This window comes from Fimicolochytrium jonesii, assembly GCF_025526975.1.
Source record: "Fimicolochytrium jonesii strain JEL569 chromosome Unknown EV422scaffold_21, whole genome shotgun sequence".
Lineage (NCBI taxonomy): Eukaryota > Fungi > Chytridiomycota > Chytridiomycetes > Spizellomycetales > Powellomycetaceae > Fimicolochytrium > Fimicolochytrium jonesii.
In genome coordinates, this window is record NW_026515688.1 from 439,601 (window position 1) to 466,919 (window position 27,319).

The following is a 27,319-nucleotide window of genomic DNA, read 5'->3' on the forward strand; positions in this document are numbered from 1 at the left end:
GCATTTAGATTTGTGGCGGGACTGGAATGACAGAATTCGACAGCGCGATTTCGCTAAAAACCATCCGGTTACGAGATTGGAATCTATATACAAAGCTGCCTATATTCGGAGATAGGCACTGTCTCCATATATATACTATAGCTGTCGGAACTTGTAGGTTCTAGCTATACTACAAGTCCGTGAGGATCTCCTTGACGAACGGTGAATTGTCTATATCGGTCGCAAAGCTCTCCCGAATACGTTGCAATCCCTGTATCGCTGAGTCCGAGTCGAGTGGTACTTTTGCAAACTCATCGAGGAACCGATCAATCAGCGCTTCTCCATCCTGAATAAAAGCCATCGCCTTAGTGGTATCTTCAAATAAGCCGTATTAAGGAGTATCTAGTGTCGACGATACCTGTATTTCCTGTTCACTGCTTTTCCAGGCTCGTTTTGTGATCACATCACCTTTTCCGAACAATCGTACATTACATCCAGGCAAAAGCTTTGCTTTTCAATCGAGAACGTACTTACCATTCGTCTCGAAGTCCTCCAATTCAGCCGCTTTTCGCTTGGCCATCTGAGACATTTCCATTAGCATTCGTCGCGGAAGGATCCGAAGTCATGAATAGTTCAACATACCTTCACGACGGAATCTGGGAAACTTGCTAGCTCGGCAACATGGATTCCGAAACTTTGATCGCAAGCGCCTGAGAAATAGAGGCGATGAGCAATGACCGTTTGCAGGGTCTGCAAGGAATCATTCGTACCATCTCTGACTTTGTACAGCAGAGTAATGCCTCTTTCTTCCCTGAGGGCCGCTACATGAAGGTTCCGCACTGTTGGCACCTTTTCATACAAAGCTGTCAGCTCGTGGAAATGCGTCGCGAATAGTGTGAAGCTTTGCAGATTTGTTGCAATGTACCTAGAGGAAAGGAAGATGGCTGATGAGCATTCGAAGGCCGTAAACGATATACCCTACGGTACTTACTCCGATATCGCCCAGGCCAACCCAAAGCCGTCGTAGGTACTTGTTCCTCGTCCAAGCTCATCAATGATGATCAAAGAATCTGGTGTCGCGGCTTTCAAAATGGCGGAAGTTTCCAGCATTTCCGCCATAAACGTCGATACACCTTTCAGCGTGCTATCACCAGCTCCAACCCGAGCAAGGATGGAGTCGAATATGCATAGGTTTGCTGCACGGCATGGTACGAAGCATCCTACTTGTCCCATCAAGGCGATCATCCCAATCTAGCCGTGGTGTTTAGTACAATATGTAACGGATATTGAAAGAAGTTGCATCGTAAACTTGACTCTCACCTGTCGGATGTAAGTTGACTTTCCGCCCATGTTTGGCCCCGTGATGATGTGGAATGAGCTCGATTCTATCGCATGTCCGGAATCCCTTAGTACGTGACTCACAGGGCTGCCGGAAATCCGGCTGCGTACCTCTGAGCATTTCTGTATCATTATCGATGAATGCCACATCTTGCATCTCCAAGCAAGGGTGGCGTGCGGCTTTCAAATGAACATCGCCCTCCCCTAAAGTGTCCTCCGGTTAGACCACTTCCATCTTCGCGGACATAGTGGGAAGCACGCAACACACCCTTTTTCGTCAGAACAGGTCGCACGTATGGAACCGGGGCATGTATCGCAACATGGGCGAAACTGAACGATAGATTCTGAGTATGATTCTAAGCTTTCCCATTACTGACAAGCTTCCACACCTGACGAGCACATCCAACACCGCAATGCTTTGGTTGAGTAGTTCAAGGACCGGGAAGTAAGATCCTATGGAAACCGGACCTGTCTGTTGAGCAATCCGACGAGCCCGTTTTCGAATAAGTCCACATCCAAAAGGGCATGTCGTACCTGTGATCTCAATGACCTCTTTGACGAGTTTAGATTGTGTGCTTTCATACTCTGCAGAAAGCTGTGCGTATTCCTCTGATAGTCGTCGCAGTGTTGACGTGGTAAAGTATACTCCATCCTTTCTTGTCGCCAATTCAATGTATTCGCGTTTATTCCTGATAATGGCGGCGTCCTGGAAAGCAAATACTTGTTGAAGGACCGGGTCTAGAGAGCAGCTGGGAAGACTACATACCTTTCTACTTAATCGCATGATGTGGCCATACTGAGCATTCTTCTCGAACTTCAGCTTTTTCTCGTATTCGATATCCAAGTCATCGGCAGCCTGTGCGAGTTGTAAATGTCTGAGCTGCTGCGATTCACATGAGACAAAGGTCGATGACACGTCGTTACCCACCTTCATAGCTTCTGGTTCCAACCGCTCAAACGTCGTATCCATTTGTGCGCGGACCTCTGCATGAGCAAGAATGGTGAGAGATCCATCCTCTCCTGTGGCAGTCTTCCTGCATACCTTGCAATGTTTGGTCAAAATCTGCCTTGATTCGGAAGTCATGGTGCTCGATGGCCGCCAGGTCTATGGTCGTTTCGACAAGCTCCTCCAAATTCTTGAGATGCTCCATATATTCCTAAACCAGAGCCATTTAAATTTCCATCTCAAGCCGCGTCAGTGGCACCGTATCCTTACGTTCAGCTTGCTGACGAACGTCTCCTCGATGAGCTGTTCGTGGTCACCCGTATACCGTTGGAGGGCATCCCGCAGAGCAGGAAGTTTGATCAGCACTTGATAAACGCGGACCACATCCTGCCGGCATCAGAGGTTAGACCTATGTCCCACCCGCAACTGGCTTGCAAAGTATATAATACCTGCAGATGAGCATTCTGGCGTTGGAATCGCTTTGCCAGACGGTGGAGATCAGGGAAGTTGCGGAGATTCTCTTCCTGTGAAGAGTATTGGCCGATGAGTGATCCACTATAATGGCTATGACGGTTGGTTGAACACACCTGTAATTGTTGTCGTATACTGGTATCGTTGATGAATACTTCCACCAGATCCTGACGCGTCTCTGAAATAGGGCGTCCGGTGAGTGAAAGTTCATTCCTCATAAAACTCCGTGGACATCATGGTGCCACTTACGGATCTCAGGTAGACTCATGAGTGGTTGCTTCAGCCATTGCGCTAGCAACCTTGACCCTTGAGCCGTTTTGCATTTGTTGAGCAAGCCGTATAAGCTCATGCTCTTATTCGACCCTAATTTGAGTGCGGTCTGTTGGTATGGGCCGTCAAACCTCCTCACGGACCATCCGCGTACCATCTTGTGGGCCCGGCATCAGGTTCAAAGCTCTAACGGCAGCTGCGTCCAGCTTCATGTATTGCGAGAGATCGTAGAGACGCAGGGTATATTGGTGGAAGTTTGTCTCCACGCTTAAGAGACCGAGGTACTTGATTAAGCATGCGACACAACCCATGGCGACCGTCAACTCCATCTCCGGAAGTGCAGATATGGCCATGTCCTCATCAAGGAGACGGGCGAGATCCTGCTCGATATCTTTGCTTTGAAAGTCGCCTGTAGACCATCGTTTCAGTACAGAAGCCTCCTTGGATGCATCATGCACTGCCCTACCTTTCTTTCGGGACGTCACTACTATGCCACAGCGATCCAATATGCCCTCGATCTTTCGAAGCTCATAGTTCTGCGAGTCTTCGGGAAGGACGCACTCTTTGACACTCAGCTGAATCAGTAGAGACTGATATCACAATCATCAGTGATCGAACGGGGAACTATGAGAGCTGCAATGTTCACACCTCGAAGTTCGAAAACGTGTCATTGTCGATGAATTCCGCTACTCCGATGAGCCGTTGCGTGGTGGCATCCGTGTAAGCAGCCCCTACGAGCTGGAAAAACAATATGTTAAGGGCAGCAGGTTCCGTATGCTTGTTGTGAGGTTTGCGTACCCGTTGATCGCCTTTTGTCTCCAGCTTCAAGGCAAGAACGACAGGAGACGTGGACACGTCGCTTGCAGTGAAGAGCATGTCTTCTACATCCACGAGGTTTCCCGGTGACGCCTATAGAAGAGTCTATGAGCTCCATCGCTTCACATTGAGCGCGGAAAGCCATTCCTGGGCTTACTCGCTTGGTGATCTGCCATTGTGATCCTTTCCGTCCCTCCGAGCTCCATATCTCGATGCGGTACAGCTTGTGCAAAAGCATGTCTCGCAGGAATGAGATGGTATTCAGTTTGGATAGCGTGCAACTGGGCAGGCCTTTTCGCTCATCTGTCCAGGCATCAGAGTTCAGCTGAAAGCATGCGATGATGTTTCGTGGTCTTCCCACAAACCTCCAAGGTATTTGATAACGGTCGATGTCTTGTAGACGGTCTGTGCCACAAACAACGCATCTTCGCCGTGAACGCTGTAGTAATCCTGCAAGCCCAGGCTTCAGTATTGCATCCCAGCCGATGTTGTCTGGTCATCCCATATGAACATCCGGCTCTCCGTGCAATAGCTTTCAGAGGTGCGCGCTCAGGGGCAAGCCACGTTTCTCCCAACAACAAAACGCATACATTTCGTTCGAACAGACGAACTGTGGTTTCGGATTTCTGGGCAACCAAAAAAAGGTCAGTGGGCACTCTTCCGAGGCGTGCGCAGTGCGGCCATACCTCCGGCAAGCCCTTGAAGAATGTAATGAAACCCTGCTCACTCGGTTTGTCTAGTATTCATACGATCGCAATCAGTTCCCTGCCAACCTGTACCTCACAAGGCAGGTGATTAATAAGGAGTGGACTTACCGAGAGACAAGTCGGGCCTATCGCTACGCTCTGCCATGCTTTGCAGTCCTGGATGGTTACGCAAATGTCGTTTCAATGTTTGGAGCTCAGCTGCTCAGGCGGAACTCTGCAGGGAGTTGTTGGAGTTGCGTGTCCGAGGTGTCCGACACCTTTGCCCTGTGGCTCACATGTTGATCATGACAAACCAACCGCGACCGCGTACGACGGAACAATTGAATTCCAAAAAAGAAAGCACAGTGAAGAGAAAGATAGGCAAACACGGAACACATATAAGGGCAGAGCGGGCTTAACCTCGGCGGAAGGAGAACAAGGTGTAGGTAAGGGGAGGGATATAACCTAAGCACCTATTCCCCACCAGGGAAGTCCGAACGCGATGAAGCATATCGCCGGGAAGACTATGTAACCCTAGACAAAATCAACAGCGTTTGGAATGTCCGATGCAAAGTCCCAGATGACGATCTTCTTATCCTGTAATAGCGGGAACATAGAGGGGCGCGTAGAGAAAGTCAGTATGCAATGTACTAAATGTTGACGAATTAAGGCAAACCTACCTGGCTGGAACTGATGATCTTTGTGGCGTCCATTTGAACATGGAAGACCCAGCTACTGTGGGCGCCTTTCAACTCCAGTAACTGCTTGCCGGTCTCGAAATCCCACACTTTTATCGTCTGATCGTAAGACCCGCTCACGATCCGTTTCCGGTCGAAGCAGAGGGTCCTGACCAGGTCAGTATGACCCTCCAGTTTTCGTAGGCACTCGCCTGTCCGCGCATTCCATATATTGATCGTAAAGTCGTTGGAACCGCTGACGAGATATGTGCCGTCGAACTGCACACAAGCGAGGCCACGCGTGTGTCCGCCAAACTCTCGAAGGCATCGGCCAGTTGCCACATCCCACAACTTGATGACGCAGTCACCCGAGGCAGATGCGATCAAACCGTCATGCAAATGCACCGCGTTAACTGCCGCATGATGTCCCTCAAGAGTGCGAATGAGTTTCCCGGTGTGGATGTTCCAGATTTTGATTTTGCAGTCCTTCGAACATGAAACAACAATGTCCTGGTTGAAGCGAACATCTAGTACTGCGGCGGAGTGCCCGTCCAAAACATGCAGTTCTGAACGAGTGTTGATATCCCACACGACAATGGTGTGATCAGAAGACCCTGTGACGATGTAGCGATCGTCGAATTGCAGGCACAAAACAGAGCCCGAGTGACCATTCATACTTCTGACACACTGGCGGGATGGGAGATCCCAGAACTTGAGGGTGCGGTCGCGCGAGCCCGACAGTAGTAAATCTCTATCGAACTGAATGCAGTACACGGCGTCTGTATGTCCGCTCAGGTAGTCGACTTTCACCACGCCTTGACGCCAGTTGTCGTTGAGTTTGAGCCGCTGCTGATACAAGCTTTTCCAATTTCGATATCGGGACGAGGGAGAGCTAGGTGATACCGGAGATGTGACAGACGACGGCGCAGCTTTCGGGAAGAAAGAGGAGGGCAAGGGGTATGTTGTTGCATAGGTCGCTCTCCATACGTCGTTATCTTGCACAACCTTCGCCCAGCGGCGTGAAACTTGGGCCATCTTGATCACCGACCTGAGATCCCGAACATGTGCAGCTATGTTCACGGCGAGCTCGTAAGGTAGCTCCAATAAGAAGTCTGTGACGAATTCAACGAGATGGAAAACGTCAGTCTGAATTGCACGAGATGACTGCCATCGATTCCCCTCCCCCTAACCTATTCGCTTAACGTCATCCATCGCCGTGGCCGAGTCTGTTATGCTGTATCTTTTCGAGGCTGCTGATAGAGGTTCCCCTCGTGAATGCTCAGTCGAATCTTCCGCGCCGGTGCCAATGCCACGTCTATCACGAGCGGTTCTCTCGTCATGCTTCGGAACATCGACTTTCAGAGTGTCCCCCGAACGTTTGTTGAAAAGCCTGCCACGCGAGAGAAATATACATACACAGGGAGCTCGTAAGTTCACAATTCAACCTTCCCACGCCACATTATGGAAAACACGACTAGTGACGTTACCTGCTGAAGAACATGACGTGCTTTTGCCGTCGACTAAGACAACCGCCACTACTAAGGCTACGGAACGTTTGAACGGATGCAGGGCGTTGTCGATAAATTCTTCCCCGAGTCCACCGATGAGTAAAATACTGTACAGTAATGTGCAATTATTGGGTTGAATACAGTATTCGAGCAGGCTGAGCCTTTCTAATCTGAGCCCGCGCCGGGAACCGGGGTTCCGATTTCCTGGTCGAGATTCCGCTCCAAGTTGACGCGTCCATCTATATATATAACAGTACTGCCCCCGTAAAATGACGGCAGAAATGACAATCTTCGAAAACCAACCGTTTGGATCTGGACAACGACGCAACCTGCATCTGGCCCCTGATGAGCTGCATAAGCATCAGAATCTCCTGACCGGAACTGAGGGATGCATTTGCAGCAAAAGGGTCAGCGGCTCCCAACTGGCACCGTCCTCTTTGAATGCGGCGGGTGCTTTCTGATCAAAGTTGGTTCCGACAATCAACGTGGCCACGTTGTTTGACGCCATCCCGCAGACTTTCCCAAAATTGATCTTGATGTTGGTTCGTTTCAATCGCTCAGAGATATAGGTGATTGCACGTAAATTGGAGTCGGCCTCGGCAATCAAGTCTGAACTGGCGGTGGTGGCATAAACGAGGTCGTCATGGTTGACCTGTTGGAATGCCGTTTGCGACGAGAGTTGGGCTTCTATTACACGAACAGTAGCATGTGCTGCTTCACGCTGGCGTCGCAGGCGTCGTAGCTGTTTCTTCGGAGAACTCGTCCCGGGAAACCCCAGATTTGAGGCATACAGTTGGTTGGTTATAAAATTCGACAGCCCCGCCAGCAGCCGTCGTTGCCGATTCGGAGGAGCGACGTCCTTTCATCCTTTCATGCTGCTCCACCCTGTTTTTTTGTCCGACGCGTGGACAATCCCCTGAATGTCCGTACCTCCTGTACATACCCTAGAGTGAACTCCGTACAAATCGATATTGTCAGGCAATCGGGGAACCCTCGGAAGCCCGGGATTGCCTTCCGATGGGTTTTCCCTTCTGGGCTTGCCTTCAATGCGGTCCACAAAGCGCATCAACAACGAAAGAGGCACTGCCGCGAGACGGCCCAGATTCTCCTTGTCAACCGCTCCGTCAGACGGCTCCGCCGAAATGAGTGGGGATCCGTCGGTGTGTCTGTCCCTACTTTACAAAGTTTGGCGGGCCTCGGCGGCTTTTAAAGATCCCCCACCTTTATAAACTTTTTGACAAAACGATTAACTTTTGAACAAAACGCGCCCCAGAAGGAGATGCTGCAAATAAACAAGCCGAACCCATCTTCTTTTAGCCTCACTCCGGTTCAGGGGTGTGATGCTGCTCATAACGGGCCGCTTCAGAAGCTTCTGGTTGATGATTTAGTGTATCTCTGAATTCCTCGTTAACTTCTATCCTCTCGTTTGTTTCCATCTATAGCTCTACTTTGCTCAATTCAAGAACATATTGCAATTCCTCCTCCTCGTTCCGAGGCACTCCCTCGAATCCAGCGCTGCTACTAGGTAACCTATTCGCAACCTGCACGTTCCCATGCGAACTCCTCCTTCGCGTCGCTTCCACGTCGTATCCGGTCATGAGCTGCTCCCAGCGCCCTTCATGACGCCCATGCGAGCTAGACGATCCGGCGCTTGAACCGTACACTAAGCCGTGACTACTTGGCCGATGTAGAGATGGGGCAGGGAACTCCTCCCATTCATTGTCGACTCCTTGGTAGGCCTGCCAAGCTGTGCCTTCGGAGAAGGCAAGATCCTCCTCATCTCGGGTCGATGAAGAGTGGTCTGGGCGAATGTCGAGTACACTCCTTTCTAAAGCCTCCATCAGATCGTCCTCGTACAAAGCCGGGGCAGACATCAAGTGTGAATCTTGCAAGCTGACTCTCATCGCGTGCTCAAAGAGCTCCTCCTCGGAGAGCTGCGCTCCAAATGCAGCGGTGCCGTTCAGTTTGTTGGCGCGTCGGGTCAAACGATCCGCCACTTCTCGATCATGATCCCGCGCCAAGCGGTCTTCCTCCACCTCTGTCCGAATCTCGTGACGTTGATACGAATGCATCATGTTGCGTTCGGCCCTCACGTTGGCCTGCCTGTTCCCACCAGTGGCAAAGATCTTCTTTCTCTTCCCCTTCCCTGACGTTGCAGAACCAGAGTACGTTCCAAAGTCCCAACACTTGATGTGATCACCGCTGCCCACAATCACTTGGTGGTGTTGTATAAATATACATCGCACACCTCGCCGATTCTGCCCCTGCACCACAGTTGCGGGCCCTTCGTTTCCATCACGGGCGCGTCTCACAGCCAGTGTCCGGATGCATTGCCCCGTCAGCAAGTCGTGACACTTCACACTGCCATCTGCTCCTCCAGAAACCAATTTGAACGGATCGAGTCGGACTTGCGTTATTCCGCTACGATGGGCATTGATGGCCCGGAACGGTTTGACAACATTGACCGGACCTTCCTTATCCCACGTGGGTCGTCTGGGGAAGGCCCAGATGCATACCGTACCCGAGGAATCCCCTGAAGCTAGAAGCACCCGATCGTTCCCGCTCGTGATTGATGTAGAACCAGGCAAATCGAAGGAGCCGGCCGTTATCGGTGCTGAGTGACCTCCTGTGAGAATATCCATGGCTTGGCCCGTTTGCAAGTCCCACCGACATATGTCGCCCACAACACCTGTGGACGCCATCACTGTGAGGGTAGACTCAACCTGGTCATGTAGCATTGCCACCACGGGACCGACGACCGATCGATCCTTCTGAGGGAGCAGACGCGCGGTTCCAAAAGTCACTGCATCAGCTTGATTCGAAGGTGACGCTGCACTCTGAGCGTCGAAAGCCCAAATGGTTACGTCGCCGTCGGCATTTCCAGCCACTACCCCGTGTTTCTTATCATAAACTATATGTGTGATTCCAGATGTGCCGATTCCTGAAACCTCTCGATATGAGCACTCTGCAAAGACCATCTAATTGCTGATGAGATAGATGCCGTACCTTTGAAAGTGTAACGACACGTCATCGTCCGCATATCCCACAGCTTGACAGATGCATCGGTACTTCCACTCAGAAATAGGTGCGGAACATTTGGTATCCACGACAAGCAGGTGACAGGCCCGGTGTGCGGGCCAGGCATCGATTGCACCCCATAATTTGCCCTATCCTTGAAATCCATTATGATCGATACGCTTCCGGTGAGGCTCCCAATCGCAAGTCGTCTTCGATCAAGCAACAGCGCGGAGACTCGTTGAGGTAATCTATCAGGATGGCAGTAGACGAATCCTTTCTCTACTCTGCCTGTGGAAGGATGGCAGAAGGCCACCATGCCCGTTTCGATTGATCCGCAGTACATGATTCCGTCCTCGTAATCGACAAAGAGCTCGTCAACGGTGCCGACTCGGGGATCGAATTGAACGATGTGTTTTCCGCGCTGGAAGCTCCTTAGCAATTGAACCCGCTTCATGTACTCTTTACGCCAGCTGCTTTCGCCCAGGCGTCTGTTGTGCGTATGTCGTGAGAAGCTGCACTAACAGCTAGGAAGCAGAAGGCGCTTACCTCAAAGGCAACCCTCCGAAAGTAACCAGGAAAGCCGATCGCCAACAGGAGTCGTCCGATAAGATCCGCTTCCAGCGGCGACAGACGAGCATCGTCTGTCTGAGTTCATTGTGGTCTAGGTTCGCCAGTATGCTTATGAAAAGCTCGTCTGGTAGATCGTTGATGTGCCGACTACACTCGTATCAGGATCTCAGAAGCGACGGTCAGGAGACACTTCATACGCACATACCTCAAAGCCGGGGTGTCCCCTAGCCTCAGAACCCGCCGTTCGGCCCAAGCTGTTCCCATGTTGAAAGGCAACAAGTGCCAGGTTACAGTGAGAGCAACGGGGAGTGGAAACTGACTTGGAACTGACTGAATTGGGAACCAACTTCTGTTGAAGCTTCTGGACTTGCCCACGCGTCGCTCCAGGTGAACTCTGCTACGCTTCCCTTAAGGACCTCTATCGTCACAGACCTCCTCATTTCACCCTCAACGAACTTCTGCGACGCCAATGCCAGTAAGAGCAGGACGGGTGGCCGCTGTCGGCCGTGCTGGAAACACGCGAGTCATTGCAAAACCAAAACCGGGTTCAGCGGTAGACATCGCGGGAAAGCTGGTAAGAGAGATGATCCATTTCCCGCTGAGAACGCATGGGCTAAAGCCATACTTCTTCCACTGAACTTTCTTTCTCTTGTTGGTAGCTGCTCGACTGGGCAATCGTTCCCTTCCTCAATGGCTTTCTTTTCGGCGCTCTCAGCTCGGTGAAACGACGACTATGGGATGGACGACACGCGGCCCGACTCAGGAAGACGTCAAAGAGTGGAGTGGTGGCCGAGGTGGCGCGAGAGTCACTTTGAAGAATCGGCAGCCTGACCAGTTGCGACTGACTTCAAGCCTACAAGCGGAGGATCGCTTAGACCGGGATCGGCGTCCCGACAATCGAGGTTGTTTTTGGTGTTGACATCGCACGAAGGCGACCTATCGCTCTTGTCGCATTCGAAGCAGCTTCAACATCACGGCGCACCGGGCCATTCGACTGCGCAAAATTTACGAATGCATGGATGGGAGGTGCTATGTACATTGAAAACTGCCGGCGGGGGGGGGGTCTACATACCGGGATATGTGTATAGGTAGATCTAGACTTCTTACTGCGGTACTATCGACTTAGCCTATGATTCTTGCACTGCGTGACGGGTGATAACCGAGTGCCCACTATAGAAGCATCAGAAAAGTGTCGATCGTCAAGTTAACAGCAGAATAGCATTAACAATCAATCATACCGAAGGATATAACTTACTCTTCGTTTTTTGAAACACGCCAATAGTAGTCGGCATACTCAGATTTCCCCAGAAGGTGCATAAATTCCTCGTCGTGGGTGATAATGATAAGCTGGAAGTTGCTTTGCTGGCGGCGGATTTTGATGATGCTGCAGGTAGGAAGCAAGTTAGCGACAGTCGAATTTGTCAATACGAGTAAACTTCCTTACTTGGCCAAGGATTCCGCTAGGCTCTCAATATTCTCTCTATCCAAATTCGTAGTGGGCTCATCAAGCGCCAAGATTCCACAGTTCAAACCAAACGTCTCGGCCAAAGCCAGTCGGATGATCAAACTCGTCAAAACTTTCTGGCCAGCACTGCAGCGTCCTCTCATATCCAAGCCGATATCTCCCTTCATCATCACAACCCGGTAGTTGTACGACTGGTTGCCTTTGACATTCTCATTGTCGGATCTGATTTCGATCGTGTCGATATCCGAGCCCTGATAGGTGTTCACCCATAGCTCACGAATAATCTTGTTGATTTCTTCCATTTTCATCGAATGGTACTTCATAATGGCGTTGTCAAGGGCTTTTGCGTACTTTTCGAGGTCGTGATGGGCCATTTGCTCGGTTTTGAGTTCGATCAGTTGCAAACGATACTTTTCGTCAACGTTTTGGTAGTCAGTGTTGAGCTCTCGTTCGAGTCGTCGTAACTGTTCTTGCATCTGCTTCGACTCGCCGACCAGTCCAGCACGCTGTGTTCCGATGAGAATCATGACTCAGGTATTGCTGTGCGAGGAACTGAGCGAATATCCAGCCCTTGCTTACCTCGCCTACTAACTTCTCATGCTTCGCCCTCAGGCGTTTGTACTGGGTCTCAACCGAAGCCTGATCACACCGAGCAAGATCCTCATCGAACCCAGCGATCTTTTTATCCAGAGCAGCGCATTGGGCATGCAGTTGTCGAAACGTGATGTTGTCAGCGATATTACGTTGCAAATCATGGAATTTAGCTCCCTGATCTCTCATGAGTTGCAGTTTATCGTTGAATGAATCCACGTCTCCATTGGTAGACTTCAGCTCTGATTCGATAGCATCCAGCTTTTCCGTGCATCTCTGCAGACGTCCTCCTATGTCTTGATCCGCATATCTGTTCCGCAAGTGCCGGGCAGGACATGCAAGTCAGATGTCACGTACCCCATGACATTCTCAACAACTGCGACATACCTGCGGATTTCCCTGTGCACCAGCTCCAACCGCTGTTTTGCGCTTTCTAATGTCGAGAGCTTTGCCTCTAACCCCTGTTCCACATTGTCCATCTCTTGACGGGTTCGCGTAAGTTCTGCCTCTTTCTCCTTGATGATGGTGCGTTTATCAGACGCTTCTCGATCCGCTTCCTAGATAGACAGTAAGCCGCGAATCCCGCGTTCGGAATGCTGCGCCATTGCCAACCTTCATTTGAACTTCGAACGCTTCGACCGCAGTTTTCAATTCTGCTATCGATGCTTGAACGGTCTTAAACTCTTGATGCTGGTGCCTCGCGTTTGAAAGCTGCTCGCGCACATCCCGAACGCTTCTATCCCGGATTTGGAGCTCGTTTTGTTTTCGCCTGCTCTCGCTATGAAGCCGGTCCATCTCCTTACGAAGGTCATGGCTTATGTATCATGTCAGCATTCCCATAACCACGTGTCGCATCGACTGATCATTCAGCTCACCATTGGCTCTGCTTTTCTTCCACTTCCCGGCGAACATCCTCCATGAGCCTGGTTGAACCGGACATGCTCAGCTCCTTTTCAATCTGGGCGATTTCTTGGTGGAGTTCGTCGATGTCCTTCTGATAGCGGGTCAACTCTTCCACCTTCTGTCGGAGACCCTCAGCTACGTGTTTCTCCATGCAGACGGCGGCAATCTCAGCGGCAATCTGCGAGATATATTCGCTGTTAGAACTGCAAACACAGGGCTAGCAGCCGAGGCGAGGGGGGGGGGGGGGGGGGGGGGGGGGCACCTACATCTTCATGTTCCGTATTGATCCTTGCTCGCTGACTTTCGAAATCTTGTAGGCGCCGTCGAATTTCGGGTATCTCGACATTTTTCAAGCGTTCTGCATCGTCCCAGTATTTGCGCACTTTGTACAGGGCATCGCGCTGCTTCTCGACTTGTTCCACATCGCCTTCGGCCGCCTTCGTCGCTTCAGGGACTTTGACAAGGATATTTTGCAACTACAGGAAGTGTGGATGATGTTAAGGCGGCAGTCTCCCAATTCAAGTAAAGAGGGCTCCGTACCCTTTTCAGAAACGCTTCGCCAGAGTTCCCATCAAAACCCCGGACGCAAAGCGGGCAACAGCCATTGTCTTGGAATTTGGCGATGTATTTGGAGTACATTTTCGTCGCACTTGTCATCGACGACAGATTGCTACGACGAGCCATGGTCAGTGATGCATAAGGAAGAACAGACACCCATGGCATAGCTTACTCTCGCTTGTCGACGACAGCTTCTTCTATGCGTGCCAGAGCAGTGGGAAAGTCAATTTCTCCCGTCTCAGCCTTGACGCGCCTCAATCCATCTATCAATGTAACTGTGAGTAACTGCTCATGGAACGTGGGAGTCGGCCATAAGCTCACCTTCTAAATCGGAGGTTTTCTTCTGCAGATTGCTCCTGAATGTCGCAATCTGCGTGTCCAGAGAAGCAAGATCCCGGCTTTTCTTGTCAAGCTTATCCTGGAGCTGTCTTTCTGTTGTTTGCTTCGTTCTATGGAAAATTCGTCAGAGGACCGTGACTTCAAGTAATTGAGAAGATTCGGGGTTTGCCTACTGTAGTAGACGCATGACATCCAGTTCCATGGTTCGAATGGGTGGCTCACGGCCCAACGCTTCCACGAGCTCAGGTTTTGCTGCCGTCAAACTGTAAGGGGATTCTTAGACACCAGGCCGCGTACATATAGCGGTTGCTGCTCACTAACATCCTGTTATAAGCATCTTCCTTCCTCTCCTTTTCCCGTTTCTTCAACGCCAGGCGTACGCGAATGTCAGCTTGCATGTTCAACGCGGCCATTTCCTCTTGGGCCCTTTGTAAAGCGAATTCGCGCTCTCGGAGTTCCTGCGTCAGCTGTTGTAATTTCGCCTCGATATCGTTAGTTTCGTGCTTTTGTTGCGTCAGTTTGTAGATTGCTTCCTAAAGGCCGATGTGAGATTTCAGGGCCCAGACTTGAAAAAGGCAAGACGGACGTATACCTCCTCTTCCAGTTTGCTCTCTAGGGCCGCAATCTGAGCTTCCGACGTATCCATCGAGTTGATCTTTTGCATCAACTCATTGATTTTCGATCTTCGAGCATCCTGTAAGCGCCGCCTACATCAGCAACCTTCTCTGTTGGACCTTCTTCCCCATGTGGAGTTACGCCTTACCCTTTCCCTCCGCGTCAACTCTTTGGATTTCTCAATGGACGCCAACTGTGTCTGATCATTCTGGACTACACGCCTCAGTGCACTTTCCTTTTCCCTATGGTCACGCTTCAACAGTGTCAGTGGCATCTCTGAATAGTTGCGATCGGCTGAGTGAGTACCTTGACACTATCATACTGGGACTTCATCGCCTCCAGGTCCTGTTGCAGGTCCCGAGTGAACTTCTGTGTGTCGCTGGCGGAGAAGGGTCCGCTTTCGAACCCATGGTATGAAAGTTGATTACTCAATCGTATGATCTCTGCATCGAGTTCGCGGAGCTTTCCTTCATAAGCCTGGGATAAAACTTCCATGAGCTTCCGACGTGTGAGGTACGACTTCGTTCACCGATTCTTACGATTTGCGCGGCCTCAAAGCGACCGCGGTCAGTGAGCTCTTGGTTTTGCTCTCTCTGCAACTCGCTCAATCGTCTTTTGCGATCCGATATGTCCCGCTCTATGGCTTCCATCTCTGTTTGCTGCGTGTGCAATGATTTTTCATATTCGGATAACAGTTGTCTCAGTTCGTCATCGGACTCTGCCAACGCGCACGTGAGTTGATGCTGGCAAGAGAAATGGAGCAGCGCAGATAGTACCTTCGAATTGCTGTAGATTTTCCTCCATCTCCTCCATGCGCTTTTGCCTCATTTCCCTCTCAGAGGTAGCCTGCCTTATTGCCAAACTGAGCTCCGCGGCTTTGTTGATCTCCTTTGACAGCGACTGCATTTGCTCTACAGCATGCGCTATCTCGCCGCCATCGAGAGATTCGATTCGTTGTTGAGCTTTGGCAAACTTTTCTTGAACCATCGCAAATGCTTCTCGGACCTGCCCAACGTCCAAATCAGTGCGAACCTCTATGGAGCCACGGGAACCAGCCCAAACCGCACCCGTTCTGCGCGTCCTTTGTCGGTTTTCAGGTGGACGACATTATTCTCTGCCAGTTTCAGCTTCGCTAACTGCTCCTTCCGGAGCTCCTTAATGTTCGCAAGAGCCTTCGTATATCTGAGACCAACGTCAGTAGGCGTTCCGAATAGAGTGTCGAATTCGCAGGGTTTCACCTTGTGGACGCAAAGATATCGTCAAACTTCTTCTTCAGAATGGATGGTTCAGCGAGCGGCCTGTCATTACAAGGTAAGCAACCTGCCAGCGTGCGTAATGATCGAATACGAATGCTGTACCAGAAGGTGTCTTCCTGATGACAAAAGATGACACTCTCCAGAATAGCTTTGGACACCCCAAGTTGGAGAGGCACTTCGGTATCGAGCTCGGCACATTTGGTGCTCAGACTATGCGACTGAGACCTGAGGTTAGTCTGCCTAGCTGTTTCGCTGTGCCGTCCTTCATCTTAACTCACTTCTCCCGTCTCCGGATCCTTCGTCAACAGAAGACTTTCCAACGTCTTCTGCGTCACACCGGTCTTCTTTTGCACCAAAGACATCGACCGAGTGCACACCATCTCTCGCTGATTGACATTTTTGAATCTCAATTTGATCTGCGCCTTGACTTCGGTTTCATGTGCAAGCTGTGCGTGCGAGAATATAAGTCGTGGCCTCTGTAAGAAAAGCCGCCGGCCTGAGCATAAACGATACCTTTGGGTCATGGATGAAGGCTCCATTTCGACTGTTAGGCGGCAGATCTCCAGTGGTTGCATATTTCAGGCATTCTATAACGGTCTGTGAAAACGGATGAGGTTCGCCTCTCGGCAACCTGAGACTGACTATGCCGACCGACTCATACGGTTTTCCCCGCTCCATTGTGACCGAGAATAATCGTCAAAGGGGTATAGAACTCGATGACGTTCTGTACATTGGGGTCGAAAGAGCGAATACCCCTGCGAGATCACATAACATTTAGGAACAGGGCAATGATCTCCGGGCTGAGCGAACGAAGCACCTGCCGTATCAAGAGTTTGTCAATTTGACTCATATTGAATTCTGGATTTCCCTTGAGGACGAGGGTCAAAGGAGCTCACTCGACTATCTCCCCCCAATCTCAGAGGTGCGACTGCTTCAGAGTGCTTGGCTGGAAGAAGCAATTCCGGCCAAGTCGACAGTTGAGGAACGCGAGAGGGGATAAATGGCTTGGGACTCGGAGAGACGCGTGTTTTGGGACGCCGGAAATCAACTTGCCGATCCTCTAATCGTCAAAACCCCCAAATACTAGCGCTTCTTCTCGGTGGGAGGAGCATATGTACTTCATCGGGGTATAGTATAAATCTTCAACGAAGCAGGGCAGTCATGATATCCCTCCACTCGCACTCGGGGCAGTTCTGCTGCCACGCCAAAGGCACTCTAGAGGACGTCGTCCTAGCTGCCATAGAGCGGGGGTTCACAACACTCGGATTGTCGGAGCACGTCCCCAGGTCGCGTCAACAGGACATATACCCCGATGAAGTATGCTCCTCCCACCGAGAAGAAGCGCTAGTATTCCACATCTGACCACCGCTCTTTCTAACAGGCAGGACTCACGCCCTCAGACCTGTCCCTAACTTTTGACAACTACCTGGTGGAAGCTCGACGACTGCAACAGAAATACTCGTCAAGAATCCCCTTGCTTGTTGGAGCAGAGACGGAGCTTATTCACTCCACGACTTTGAAAGAACTAGACGAGCTGCAGTCACGGCACAAGCTGGACTATCTAGTGGGATCCGTCCACCATGTCCAAGGCTACCCGCTAGATTACGATTCGGAAGGATACGCAGTTGCGGAAGCCGCTGTCGGAGGGACCGAAGCGCTGTTTCTCGATTACTTCAACGCTCAATACGAACTATTAAGTCATGTCAAACCCGCTGTGGTTGGACACTTTGACCTCGTGAGGATATTCAGGCCAGACCATGTCTTGAGCGACGATATCTGGGCAAAGATCAAACGGAATGTTTTGAAGATTGTTGAATACGGCGGTCTGGTGGAGATCAACTCGCGGGCATGGAAGAAAGGGTTGAAGGATGCGTATCCTCAGCGAGATATCTTGCGTTACATGATATCTGCTGGGGCAAAATTCACGCTGTCGGACGACAGCCATGGACCGAACGACATTGGAATGTACTACGATAGACTGTATGCATACGTGAAGGAGATGGGGTTGCACGAGGTCTTCTACCTTGCGCTGGATGGAGAGGGACAAGTTCGCCTTGAATCTATCAAAACGGCGAACTTGCAAACCGTCACAGCAGGAACCGGCGACCCATTGGCCAACCTTATGTCTGACTCCTGATCAGAGGGCTCGTCAAGAAGCCTCGCTGGGATAAAGGTGCATACCAGCCTTTTTGCTTTCTCACTAAGGCGGGTTATACTCGAAATTTTCCAGAGGATGCATGGACGAGAAGCGTATTATAATTAGCTGGCTCCCGTTTTGAGAGCGGTTGAGGATGTGAGGGATGGCTGTATAGATATCTACATGAGCGTGGTTCCTAAACGGTTGGGGAACAATCTATAGATGTGCTTGAAGTGACAGAACCCGAAGGTCCGAGGGACGATCGGCAGCGCTACCTCTCAGCAGCAAACCGAGTCACGTTCAATGCAACCGTCGACGGAACCAAACCATGCTCACAAAGCAATGCAGTGATGAAGTGAGCAGGCGTGACGTCGTAGTGAAGGTTGAGTAGCTTCAGCGGATCTATAGATCGCCATGTAGCTAGGGTGCTGTTGTTCTCTCCAGCTTTGGACGAATCGAGTATCGAGGAATGTAGAGGGTAATCGGACGGCGCTCGGTTGGAGTTATCGGCCAGTTCATTTGGGTTGCCTACGAGCTCATGTCAGACAGACACTCAAGTATTGAATATAGACCGTCGTTGCTCTTGCTCACCAATTTCATTCCAAGTGAACGAGTCAAGTCTCGTCTCATCCAAAAACTTGTAGCTTTCACAGAGGACGATGACAGGAACCTGTCGCTCCTTTGCCGCATTGCAAACCACAGCGGTTCCTACGCGAGATAGAATCGCACCGTTGGCAAGGACGGCGCTTGCTCCAATGATCACCTTCGAGACCTGAAACAAGCAGATGGGACAAGGGCTCAGTGCTTTGAAAGGGATAGGAACACAGTCTCGACTATCCTTACCTCAGGCATTAACATTGGAACAGCTGTACATGTCGCATAACCACAGTTGATTCCGGCTTTGACCAGCGATTTCAGCATTTCCTTCCCTATTCGACATGAGCTTTAGTTTAAAACTGCCGTAAGAGCGTAAGAGCCGTATCCAGCAAAAACCGTACCCTCTAGTTTCGGCCGACCATCGGCTACAATCACTTTGAAGTTTCGGCCGTACATGTGGGCATACAGAAGCGTGTTGAGAACCGTGGATGACCTGTTCGCAACGCCAAAGGAGTGAGCAGCCGTGTCTGGAGCAATGTTGTCTGAACAAAATCCCATCTCACCGGCCATATGTTAAGATCACGTCTCCGTCTTGAATCTTATCCGTGTCAACAGCTTCATGGGCGATATATGCGCCGGCTGTTTCTATCCTTTCTTTTTGGAAGGTGTCGATGAATTGAAAGAGTCGCTCTTTTGCCTAAATTGCATGTGTGAGATCCGAGAGCCTGACATGCTGATCTACTCATCAGACAGTAATAATGATTCGTACGTTCTCATCCGTGGCATCCACGGGAATCACCGAGATCTCCTTCTTCAGTTCCCTGATGGCCGTCTTCATGCTGGCTGCCAAAGTTCGTGTGTTGCTCAGGAGATCCACCTGTTTGCTGATGACGGAGGGCAAATGCCGCGGGAGAGAGTTGCCCGGAGGTGTAGAGTAATCGGCAATGACCTGTCACATATGGGTATAAGCTACAGGCCGATAGGTCTGGCATCAGATTGCGATAAACTCACCTTCTTGAATGCCTCAAGCATGGCCAGACACCGGGCGTTCCCACCAGCAATTGTGAAGTTCTGATACTTCAACCCAAGCGACAGCACCAGCGCATGGATATTCTCCTGTTTCTTCAATCGGGCCTGCATGTTGTCGTGCTTCTCGTATTGCGGAAGGTGAGAGAACAGACCAACGGGCTTTTGGGCGAGCTGTCGGTCAACCGATTGCTGTTTCTGGACTTTCAAGCGTTTCTTCGGGTCGTCCAATCGTAGGCTTGTTGCTACTCGTAGGGTGTTGGCAGTCGGTGACTGCTGTTTTATGTCCGGAACGTTGCTTTGCGCGTGATGCGCTGAAAACCCGGCTTTAGCGGCATTGCCCGGCTGCTTCGGTGCACCTTTCTTCGATGCAGCTCCCCCTCCGGCTAGTTTCGCAGCCTCCTTCTCTGCTCGTTGGCGTTCCTGCAGTTCTCGCCGTTCGGCTTTGGTCATTTCCTTCTGCGACCTTCGCCCTGCGTTCTGCGAGGCACCGGGATGAGCTTTTGATGCAGACGCGTTGCCACCGATTTGTGCTGAAAGTGCTGATACGGAGGGGACGGTGCCTGTAGACGAACTGTTGCGAAACAATTGGGAAGACATTCGGTCACCTTCCTGCACAATGAGGTATATGAATCGACGTGGATAACAAGGCCTACCCCGCTCCGTCATCTGTCTGTGCCTGTATAGATGCTTGCCTGCTCCTAGGAGTCTTAGTAAGTGTCTCTCTCTGAAACGGTAAACGGGGTGTGAGTACCAGATCATAGAGGGTTCCCGTCTGGTAATGGACACTCACCTCTGTCTCTACTGTGAAGCCTACAGTGACAGACCGTGGAGCTGACCCCGAGTTGCGGAGTATACTTTCTGACGGCGACGACATGGTTGACAGCTATCAGACCCTATATGAGGTTGTGGGTTCAAAGTTCCTGATGCTGCAGGTGGAAGTGTGAGCGAGAGCTCGTGGCTTTTGGACTTCTTGAGCGGGAGGTGATTTCGAAGACGCGCATGCGTCGAGTGAGTCTTACACAAAGTCAGCGGACATGCAACTGACAAGTTTGCCACCCGCCGTGCACATAGACCATCACCGACGACAGGACACGACACACACCCCCGCTCATAAACTTTTGGGTTGTCTTGACCAGGTTCGACTCGCTATGTGCAACGGTCTTCATATTCCTCTACCCCTTTTCCGTTTGGACCTGTCCGGTACCTGAAAACCGATGCAAATCTTATCCTGCTAGTTCTTTCCGCCAGTGTCAATCCCCGCCGATGCGACAATGGGAGCATGAATATATATACATTACGCAGAGAACAGATTGTATTCCAAATTCAGAGTATTACAATCTAAGCGGTATCGTGGCTCAAGAGAGCGGCCTTGTACTCCTTGTTAAGACCACGCTTGGCGGCAACCTTGGCGTCACGACCCTTCTTGCCCTCCTTCCGTGCCTCCTCAGCCAGCAACTCACGACGGCGGAGAGTCTGAGCGTAGGGGTTCAGGCGGATCAGAACACCGGTGTTGCGGAGAGGGTTCTTACGCTGAGCGAAAGGACGCTTCTGCGTGGGGGCACCAGCAACGCGGACGACGGCTTGGATTTCATCGGAGTTGATGATACGGGGAAGGTCGGGTTGGGAGATGACGGGGAAGGGGAGGTTGTAGTTCTTCTTCAACTCCGAGGCCTTGGTGGAGTCGCCGAAAAGAGCGTCGAGCTTCTCGAAAGCAGCCTGAGTCCAGATGACGAAACGACCAACGTGACCACCGGGAGCGAGCTGGAGAAGGTTGAGGGAGTCGACGCTGGCCTGGAAAGTAATGAGTGTCAGTTTTCACCATCAAATTCTCCATATGACACAAGTATCCGGTTGAAAAACTTACGAGTTCCACACCAGGGATGTTGCGGAAAGCCTTGACGATACCGGCATCCTGGTTGTAGATAACCAGGGGGCCACGCCTTTGCCTGTGGCGACGGTTCCTCATCTTTCCAACGCCAGCACGGAGCTTCTTGGAGTTGATGACCTTCTCGACATCGGTGTAGGCCTGGACAGCCTTGAGGATAGCGACGGCCTCCTTAGTCTTCTTGATGGACTCAACGGCGTTGTTGATAACAAGGGGGACCTCGTTGACCTTCTCGATTTTGTGACCACGGGCAAGGACCAAGCTGGGAAGAGCAGAAGCAGCGATGGCGGACGCGGTAGCGTAACGCTTCTGGTTCTGGTTGGTCTTGACGTGCCACTTCCTCCAGGTCTTGGTAGGCGCGAACATACGACCACCACGGCACATGTTACCGAAAGCGGCCTGACCGGCACGGTGTGTACCACCACCGCTGACACGGGGGATACGAGCAACGGCACGACCAGTACCCCAAGATTCAGCAGAGGTTTGGTGACCAGCCTTGACGCTGACGGCGTAAGCCTGACGCTTGTTCTTGTTCATGTTGGTGTGGGTGATCCTGACGACATCCGCACGGATGGGAGCCGTGAAGACACCAGGCAACTTCACAGTGCCGGCAACAGTGTTGCCATCGTGGGCGAAAACCGAAACTACGGGACGAGCGGCCGCGGACTGCGAGAGAGAGGGAGAGCGAGGATATGGCTTTAGCAAAGGAGCCAAACCCAGTCGCACCGCAATTCGACCATCGTCGGTTCCCACGGTCCACATGTGATCATCACTCGTCCATTCCTACAATCCCACCCACGTCTCCAGCAAAGGCCCAGCCAGGAGTCCTCCATATTCCCGTCCCCTAGTGGTCACGACATTCTCATTCTCCATAAGTCCTGTCGACCTCCATTCCCGGCCATACCCCATGCCCACTTCAATTCATCCATCCATCGACTCAACCATCCATCCATCCATCCATCCATCGGTACCCCCCGAATCGCAGCTTTCGTCCACGATCTGCCCTCCGTCGGCCGTTCCCTCCGTCGTCTCGGTGCTGTGTCTGTTGATATTTACCATCTTCGAGTGGTGTTTGTCGAGACGTTCCAGTTGCGTACTAGGTGAATGTCAAATCAAGTGGCCAGTGAGAGTTATGGGAAGCGTGCAGGGAGCCGCGGCGGCCATCTCGCTTACATAATCACCATTGCATTTGGAGCGAGTGTTCAGAGTGTTCTGCAGTTGGACGCGCCCCTCATCACACTGAGGACCGAGTCACTGCGTCTGAATCTCAACTTGTCTCGTCGTCCTCAAACAAACACACTCGCAGAAGTTCTGAATGGTCAAACCGAAGGGCGCAATGCCACTCACTACAGGACAGAGCGGGTGGTTCCAGAAGCTGATCGTACTCCCAGCAAAAAAAAGAGGGTTTGTCTCAAGTGACAATTTCGTTTTCGTACTCCGCCACCCGAAACTGACGACTCGTTTCCAGATGCCATTTGATAACGTACGAAGCTTAGTGCGCCTTGAGATAGAGCGCGATGCATTTTGAGGGATGAACGAGGCTGACTCTAGATGATCGTGCAGGACTGAGTTGCTAAGGTGGGAACGGCGTCAACCTTTTGCGTAGGTGGAAGTCGGTTTTGACGCGTAACGGTCCTCGCTTCTTCGTGCAACGCGCATATAGAGAGGTAAGATTCAGAAGAAGATGTATGTCATGTCAGACGGGACCGCCTTGGGTGCCTCGGGACTAGTCAAACTCAGTATATGTACCATAGATCCCCGAAATCCATTCGATCAAAGTCGGAATGGCCAACTTTTTCCGTGGGTACCTCATACATGGGAGACAGGACTCACTTCAACAGAACTGACGAAACCGGCCAATTCGCAGTCCAGCACACGTCGGCAGCACTCACCATTAATGAGAACGCCGACTCTGATGTCCGCCGCGATATGGAAGGTGATGCGGAGGAAGCTTGCGCTGTAATGCAACATCTACATTGACACAGCTTTTAGTCACCCTCAACAAGCTAGCGCCAGTGGATCGAGATCATGTTCACACAATGGAAGGGCCGGATGATATGGTGAGGTCGATGTGGAAGCTGACGGTGGGGGGTCACTTACTAAATGGGAAACTAGCCAGGGCATGTCAAATCGTCGTTGTTCGGGGTGTCCCTCAATATCCCCATTTCACAAGGGCAGCTGGCACTTGGGTAAGCAGCTGTGATCGTTTACCTAGAAGAGGCGAAGGCACGGGTTTCTGATTAGATGCATGGCAGTACATGGCAAGGGATCTGGTTGGCCGAAGCTAGGGATTCCGGAGGTCGTCGAAAGATACTAGTTACACTCCAGGGACTGACAGCGTAGTGGCATGAGCAGCGACAGCAGGGGAAACCCGCATAGGCGCCGGCATCAAATGCAATGTCGTAAATGTAGGGAGATATAGGCCGTAGGGAGATCAAGGTGATATGGCCTCGGAAAGGCGAAAACAGCTCTGAGACAAAGCCAGCAGTCTTTTATTTTTTATTCCCTCCGTCGCACTGTGCCGGCGTACTTGATTGTGTACCTCGACCTCCACCCACAAGTACCGCAAATACAACCCCTCACGAATCAAAAGTGTACCACATACTGGTACGGAATGCGAGACGCTTTATTCCGCAGCGACAGCGCTTCGTTTTACGTTGCCTTTCCTCTTGTGTCTGGCGCCTTCCTTTGCAACTCCTTGCTGCTTTTCACGCTTGGATAGCTGCAGAAGGAAATCAGAGTATCAGAACTGGATGCGTTTAATCAGTGCGAGTCCCGCAGATGCCCTACCCCGCGTAATGTCCTCTTCTCAAGCTCCTCTCGAGTAAGCGGTCGGTCATCGTCATCGGAAATCAGATCGTCGTCATGATCATCACTGTATAGAACCAAGTTAGTATCATCTCTATACGGTACGTGTGCCGCTCAAGACAGCTCTCTTACCCGGTAGATGGCGGAACGATCGTGATATTGCCTATTGGTGCAGTCGGGCCATGTCCCAAGAGACCACCCACCACCGGCGTCACCGCATCCCTCATCGTACCCGCCGACCCGGTTGGTCCAGAAGCACTCATCGGCGCAGAGAACGTCACGGATCCGTCTCGCCTCAACGCCGTCTCCCTCTCGCCCTCCACTCCCGCGCTGACACCCCTGTCCGGCGCGGCCGCCGACCCGCTCTTCTTTGGCGCATTCACTAGGTAGTGCAGGCTGAGCAGCTCGTTCGTCTTTTGCTCGATGTGGCCGAGGAAATAGAGGAGGTTGTGGTCGGATACGGAGGTGGGGACGGGTGTGGTGGGTTCGGCGGGTGCACTCGTCACTTCTTCAGCGGCACGACGGGCGGGTGTTTTTGTGCCGTCGGAAGGTACATTGCCATCGTCTCCCTTTGCAGTCTCCTCAACAAATTGCTCGCCTCCCTCTGCGGTGTCTGCCCCGCCTTCTGCAGGTCTTTCGTCCGCGGCGGGCTCTTCTGATAGCTTCTTCTGCGTGACTGGCAAAAGGACGCTGTCGAAGCACGTAACCAATCGCTCGACACCCTTCCGCAGGTCGGTGATGACCTCGACCATATTGGAGTACTGCTTTTCGTATGTCTCGTATTTCTCGGTGCATGAATTCAGTTGGACCTAGAGGTATCACACAGCGTTGTGAGTTTCTGTTTAAGACATCAATGCGCGATCAATTCATGCCGCACCTCCAGCCCCTTCAATTCCCCAGCCATCTGTTCCTCCTCCTCAACATTCTTCACTTTCAGCGCATCGATCTTCTTCTGAATCTCCACAATCTCCTCCACAAGCCTCTCGATGCCGTTGTTCACCTCGTTCACATAGTTGAACAAGGAGAAGTTCTCGTCCTCGACCACCTTCATTCGTTGGACTAGTTCCTTGATAGAGGAAACGCCGGTCTCGACCTGGATCTTGGCGAATGCGACGTTGTAGGTTTCCAAGGAGTCGTTGAGCGCTTCCTGGGAGCCGAAGCGAGTCTTGGTCGCTCCTTTGTCTGCTGAGGATGTGAGCATGATTTTTTCCGATTTACTCTGAAACTTGTTTACGCACCTTTCTTTTTCTTGTCCTTTCCGGTGCCATCGGTACCATGCGTGTGCCCGAGAGAGCCGTCCGCTGGCTGTCGGTCAGCCACCTTGGTTGCCATGAAGTCCTTGAGCCGCCTGTCCTGCTCCAGGGACCGGTCTAGCTCTTTGATCTCCTGTATATATGCCTGATGCTCTTTGTCCGCTTTCTCTCGAAGGGCGATGATTCGTGCCTGCGCTTCATCTCTGAGAAAGGGCACCCGTCGTAAGTCGACTGGGAGGCTCCGTGAGTTCAAGGTTGAGCGCCTACCGTGCTTCATAGGCGGAGTTGCTCGCCTCGATGATATCCGCCATCTGTTTCTTCTGCTCGGCAAGTTCTCGCTCGAACTTTTTGTAAATGTTATCGAACACCAGCCGCTCTCGCCGCAAGTTGTCAATCGTTTGCCGCATTCGCTTATTCACCGCAAGGGACTTGTTGAACTTCACTAGTGCCTAGAGTTACGCCCACAAGTCAGCATGGCAACGTCATCCCCCGCGTGAGTTTGAGTGTCGGTTCCTCACTTTGTCAAGTCGGTTCTCTAGAACCTTTATCTGCTTCCCGATAGCTTCACTGTTCTCATATGCGGCGTTCACGCCTCCCAATTGTGCCCGTTGTTGGTCAATGTCTCTGTCCATATTTGCAATCGCTTCGTCCAGCTCTGATATGTCCGTAAGGATAGCACGGATTTTGCGATTGTACACATCTGCCGATGCTTCAAAATTAGCGCCTTTCAAACAACGAAAAACAGATAAAGAACCGCGCACCAGCTTGCTCGGCCATCGCCTCGATCTTTTTCGACTGCACGCTTGATCGACGACGGTCGTTCGTTCGTTCCTGCAGAAGCGCCAACTCATCGACCAAGTACTGGTTCTCTCGCTTTAGCTTTTCGATGTTCCCCCTGTGTTTCCAGCAGAAATGTATCAGATAGCATGTTGTTTTTGGAGGATCTGCAAACGGCATAACTACCTCTGCTTGGTAATGAGCAGCCGAGATTCCTCGCTGTATGCTTTGCGGTCGCCCTCCATTATTCTATATTGCCGTTGCAGCTTTTGTAGCTCAAGCTCCGCTGGGGTTTCGGCAGAGATCAGTGAATAGATCCAACAGTAAATACTAAACAGAGCCATGCGTACCCATGCCTTCGCTGAGGTCGCTGTCAGCGTTTCCCACCGAGCTCGCCCGCTGGATGGCTAGGCTTCGGCTCATCTTATAAATGCTTGGGTGAAAGATTTACAGCAGATGGTCTGAAGAAATCCTATAAATGCTACGAGCAGCAGGAGGGTTAACAAACGTACAAACATTCTCGCCTTCAGATGTGAAAAGGAGCTCACCGGCTGCCGTTCTAATTGGATAGGCAGTATATTGACGGAATGAGGTTGAGATGACTGGAAAGCGAGAATATATGGCTCGAGAAAAGCCTGCTGCAAGAAACGGAGGCAAATGACCAATATCGTAAGCGCCATCAGTCCGTTAAGCGAACGGTGGTTGACAGGAAGGGGAAAGCGCCTCGTCGGAGAATAGCATCGCGTAAGCCGCGCGGTGACCGGGTTTCGGGAACGTGGTCGCTGGTTCTTGGTACTCTCTTGAATCGCCAGTCCTGATGCCTGATG

The 27,319-nt window shown here is 51.4% G+C and overlaps 10 protein-coding genes across 10 annotated transcripts; 2 read left to right on the plus strand and 8 right to left on the minus strand.

The window, feature by feature from the left end:
- Positions 1 to 86: 86 nt before the first annotated feature.
- On the minus strand, positions 87 to 4,800 carry EV422DRAFT_173672 (muts domain V-domain-containing protein). Its single transcript, XM_053065104.1, has 27 exons — positions 4,636 to 4,800; positions 4,507 to 4,556; positions 4,411 to 4,446; positions 4,186 to 4,270; positions 3,978 to 4,123; positions 3,803 to 3,913; positions 3,653 to 3,742; positions 3,471 to 3,594; positions 3,159 to 3,413; positions 2,984 to 3,097; positions 2,851 to 2,912; positions 2,713 to 2,787; positions 2,534 to 2,650; positions 2,360 to 2,474; positions 2,246 to 2,301; positions 2,084 to 2,173; positions 1,852 to 2,023; positions 1,707 to 1,770; positions 1,586 to 1,647; positions 1,429 to 1,521; positions 1,300 to 1,364; positions 971 to 1,230; positions 750 to 904; positions 622 to 689; positions 514 to 559; positions 398 to 447; positions 87 to 325 (listed from the first exon to the last, which is right to left on the minus strand). Exons 1-27 carry the CDS (start codon positions 4,670 to 4,672, stop codon positions 170 to 172), a joined length of 2,754 nt encoding a protein of 917 aa, XP_052923564.1. The 5' UTR covers positions 4,673 to 4,800; the 3' UTR covers positions 87 to 169.
- Position 4,801: 1 nt separating this feature from the next.
- On the minus strand, positions 4,802 to 6,822 carry EV422DRAFT_173848 (WD40-repeat-containing domain protein). The gene is made up of 3 exons (XM_053065107.1): positions 6,671 to 6,822; positions 6,374 to 6,573; positions 4,802 to 6,295 (listed from the first exon to the last, which is right to left on the minus strand). The coding sequence occupies exons 1-3, from the start codon at positions 6,682 to 6,684 to the stop codon at positions 5,172 to 5,174; spliced, it is 1,338 nt and encodes a 445-aa protein (XP_052923565.1). The 5' UTR covers positions 6,685 to 6,822; the 3' UTR covers positions 4,802 to 5,171.
- A 1,057-nt stretch (positions 6,823 to 7,879) lies between these two features.
- On the minus strand, positions 7,880 to 10,777 carry EV422DRAFT_174777 (WD40-repeat-containing domain protein). The gene is made up of 4 exons (XM_053065110.1): positions 10,485 to 10,777; positions 10,256 to 10,426; positions 9,698 to 10,197; positions 7,880 to 9,632 (listed from the first exon to the last, which is right to left on the minus strand). Exons 1-4 carry the CDS (start codon positions 10,541 to 10,543, stop codon positions 8,128 to 8,130), a joined length of 2,235 nt encoding a protein of 744 aa, XP_052923566.1. The 5' UTR covers positions 10,544 to 10,777; the 3' UTR covers positions 7,880 to 8,127.
- Positions 10,778 to 11,330: 553 nt separating this feature from the next.
- On the minus strand, positions 11,331 to 13,632 carry EV422DRAFT_174904 (uncharacterized protein). The gene is made up of 8 exons (XM_053065111.1): positions 13,505 to 13,632; positions 13,211 to 13,416; positions 12,948 to 13,133; positions 12,723 to 12,892; positions 12,324 to 12,645; positions 11,724 to 12,250; positions 11,518 to 11,663; positions 11,331 to 11,449 (listed from the first exon to the last, which is right to left on the minus strand). Exons 2-7 carry the CDS (start codon positions 13,211 to 13,213, stop codon positions 11,531 to 11,533), a joined length of 1,341 nt encoding a protein of 446 aa, XP_052923567.1. The 5' UTR covers positions 13,214 to 13,416; positions 13,505 to 13,632; the 3' UTR covers positions 11,331 to 11,449; positions 11,518 to 11,530.
- A 327-nt stretch (positions 13,633 to 13,959) lies between these two features.
- Positions 13,960 to 17,046, minus strand: EV422DRAFT_175233 (AAA domain-containing protein). Its single transcript, XM_053065114.1, has 14 exons — positions 16,828 to 17,046; positions 16,668 to 16,761; positions 16,520 to 16,603; positions 16,285 to 16,452; positions 16,109 to 16,224; positions 15,989 to 16,048; positions 15,818 to 15,932; positions 15,527 to 15,755; positions 15,290 to 15,468; positions 15,057 to 15,227; positions 14,899 to 15,003; positions 14,728 to 14,829; positions 14,309 to 14,668; positions 13,960 to 14,245 (listed from the first exon to the last, which is right to left on the minus strand). The coding sequence occupies exons 1-13, from the start codon at positions 16,854 to 16,856 to the stop codon at positions 14,378 to 14,380; spliced, it is 1,743 nt and encodes a 580-aa protein (XP_052923568.1). The 5' UTR covers positions 16,857 to 17,046; the 3' UTR covers positions 13,960 to 14,245; positions 14,309 to 14,377.
- Position 17,047: 1 nt separating this feature from the next.
- EV422DRAFT_175163 (Polymerase/histidinol phosphatase-like protein) lies at positions 17,048 to 18,513 on the plus strand. The gene is made up of 3 exons (XM_053065113.1): positions 17,048 to 17,323; positions 17,388 to 18,179; positions 18,366 to 18,513. Exons 1-2 carry the CDS (start codon positions 17,168 to 17,170, stop codon positions 18,141 to 18,143), a joined length of 912 nt encoding a protein of 303 aa, XP_052923569.1. The 5' UTR covers positions 17,048 to 17,167; the 3' UTR covers positions 18,144 to 18,179; positions 18,366 to 18,513.
- Positions 18,415 to 19,880, minus strand: EV422DRAFT_551228 (uncharacterized protein; the record flags this gene model as incomplete). Its single annotated transcript, XM_053071820.1, has 7 exons — positions 18,415 to 18,587; positions 18,735 to 18,915; positions 18,987 to 19,072; positions 19,142 to 19,233; positions 19,304 to 19,437; positions 19,510 to 19,689; positions 19,752 to 19,880. The coding sequence occupies 7 exons, from the start codon at positions 19,878 to 19,880 to the stop codon at positions 18,415 to 18,417; spliced, it is 975 nt and encodes a 324-aa protein (XP_052923570.1).
- Positions 19,881 to 20,901: 1,021 nt separating this feature from the next.
- EV422DRAFT_537677 (ribosomal protein L4 domain-containing protein) lies at positions 20,902 to 22,796 on the minus strand. Its single transcript, XM_053070931.1, has 3 exons — positions 22,711 to 22,796; positions 21,634 to 22,320; positions 20,902 to 21,560 (listed from the first exon to the last, which is right to left on the minus strand). Exons 1-3 carry the CDS (start codon positions 22,711 to 22,713, stop codon positions 21,108 to 21,110), a joined length of 1,143 nt encoding a protein of 380 aa, XP_052923571.1. The 5' UTR covers positions 22,714 to 22,796; the 3' UTR covers positions 20,902 to 21,107.
- Positions 22,797 to 23,469: 673 nt separating this feature from the next.
- EV422DRAFT_498919 (uncharacterized protein) lies at positions 23,470 to 23,997 on the plus strand (the record flags this gene model as incomplete). Its single annotated transcript, XM_053068052.1, has 4 exons — positions 23,470 to 23,590; positions 23,647 to 23,714; positions 23,770 to 23,843; positions 23,910 to 23,997. The coding sequence occupies 4 exons, from the start codon at positions 23,470 to 23,472 to the stop codon at positions 23,995 to 23,997; spliced, it is 351 nt and encodes a 116-aa protein (XP_052923572.1).
- A 90-nt stretch (positions 23,998 to 24,087) lies between these two features.
- EV422DRAFT_175063 (uncharacterized protein) lies at positions 24,088 to 27,223 on the minus strand. The gene is made up of 11 exons (XM_053065112.1): positions 27,041 to 27,223; positions 26,843 to 26,973; positions 26,679 to 26,778; positions 26,477 to 26,610; positions 26,234 to 26,415; positions 25,983 to 26,164; positions 25,701 to 25,918; positions 25,340 to 25,647; positions 24,595 to 25,271; positions 24,445 to 24,529; positions 24,088 to 24,376 (listed from the first exon to the last, which is right to left on the minus strand). Exons 2-11 carry the CDS (start codon positions 26,913 to 26,915, stop codon positions 24,281 to 24,283), a joined length of 2,055 nt encoding a protein of 684 aa, XP_052923573.1. The 5' UTR covers positions 26,916 to 26,973; positions 27,041 to 27,223; the 3' UTR covers positions 24,088 to 24,280.
- Between the last annotated feature and the right edge of the window lie 96 nt (positions 27,224 to 27,319).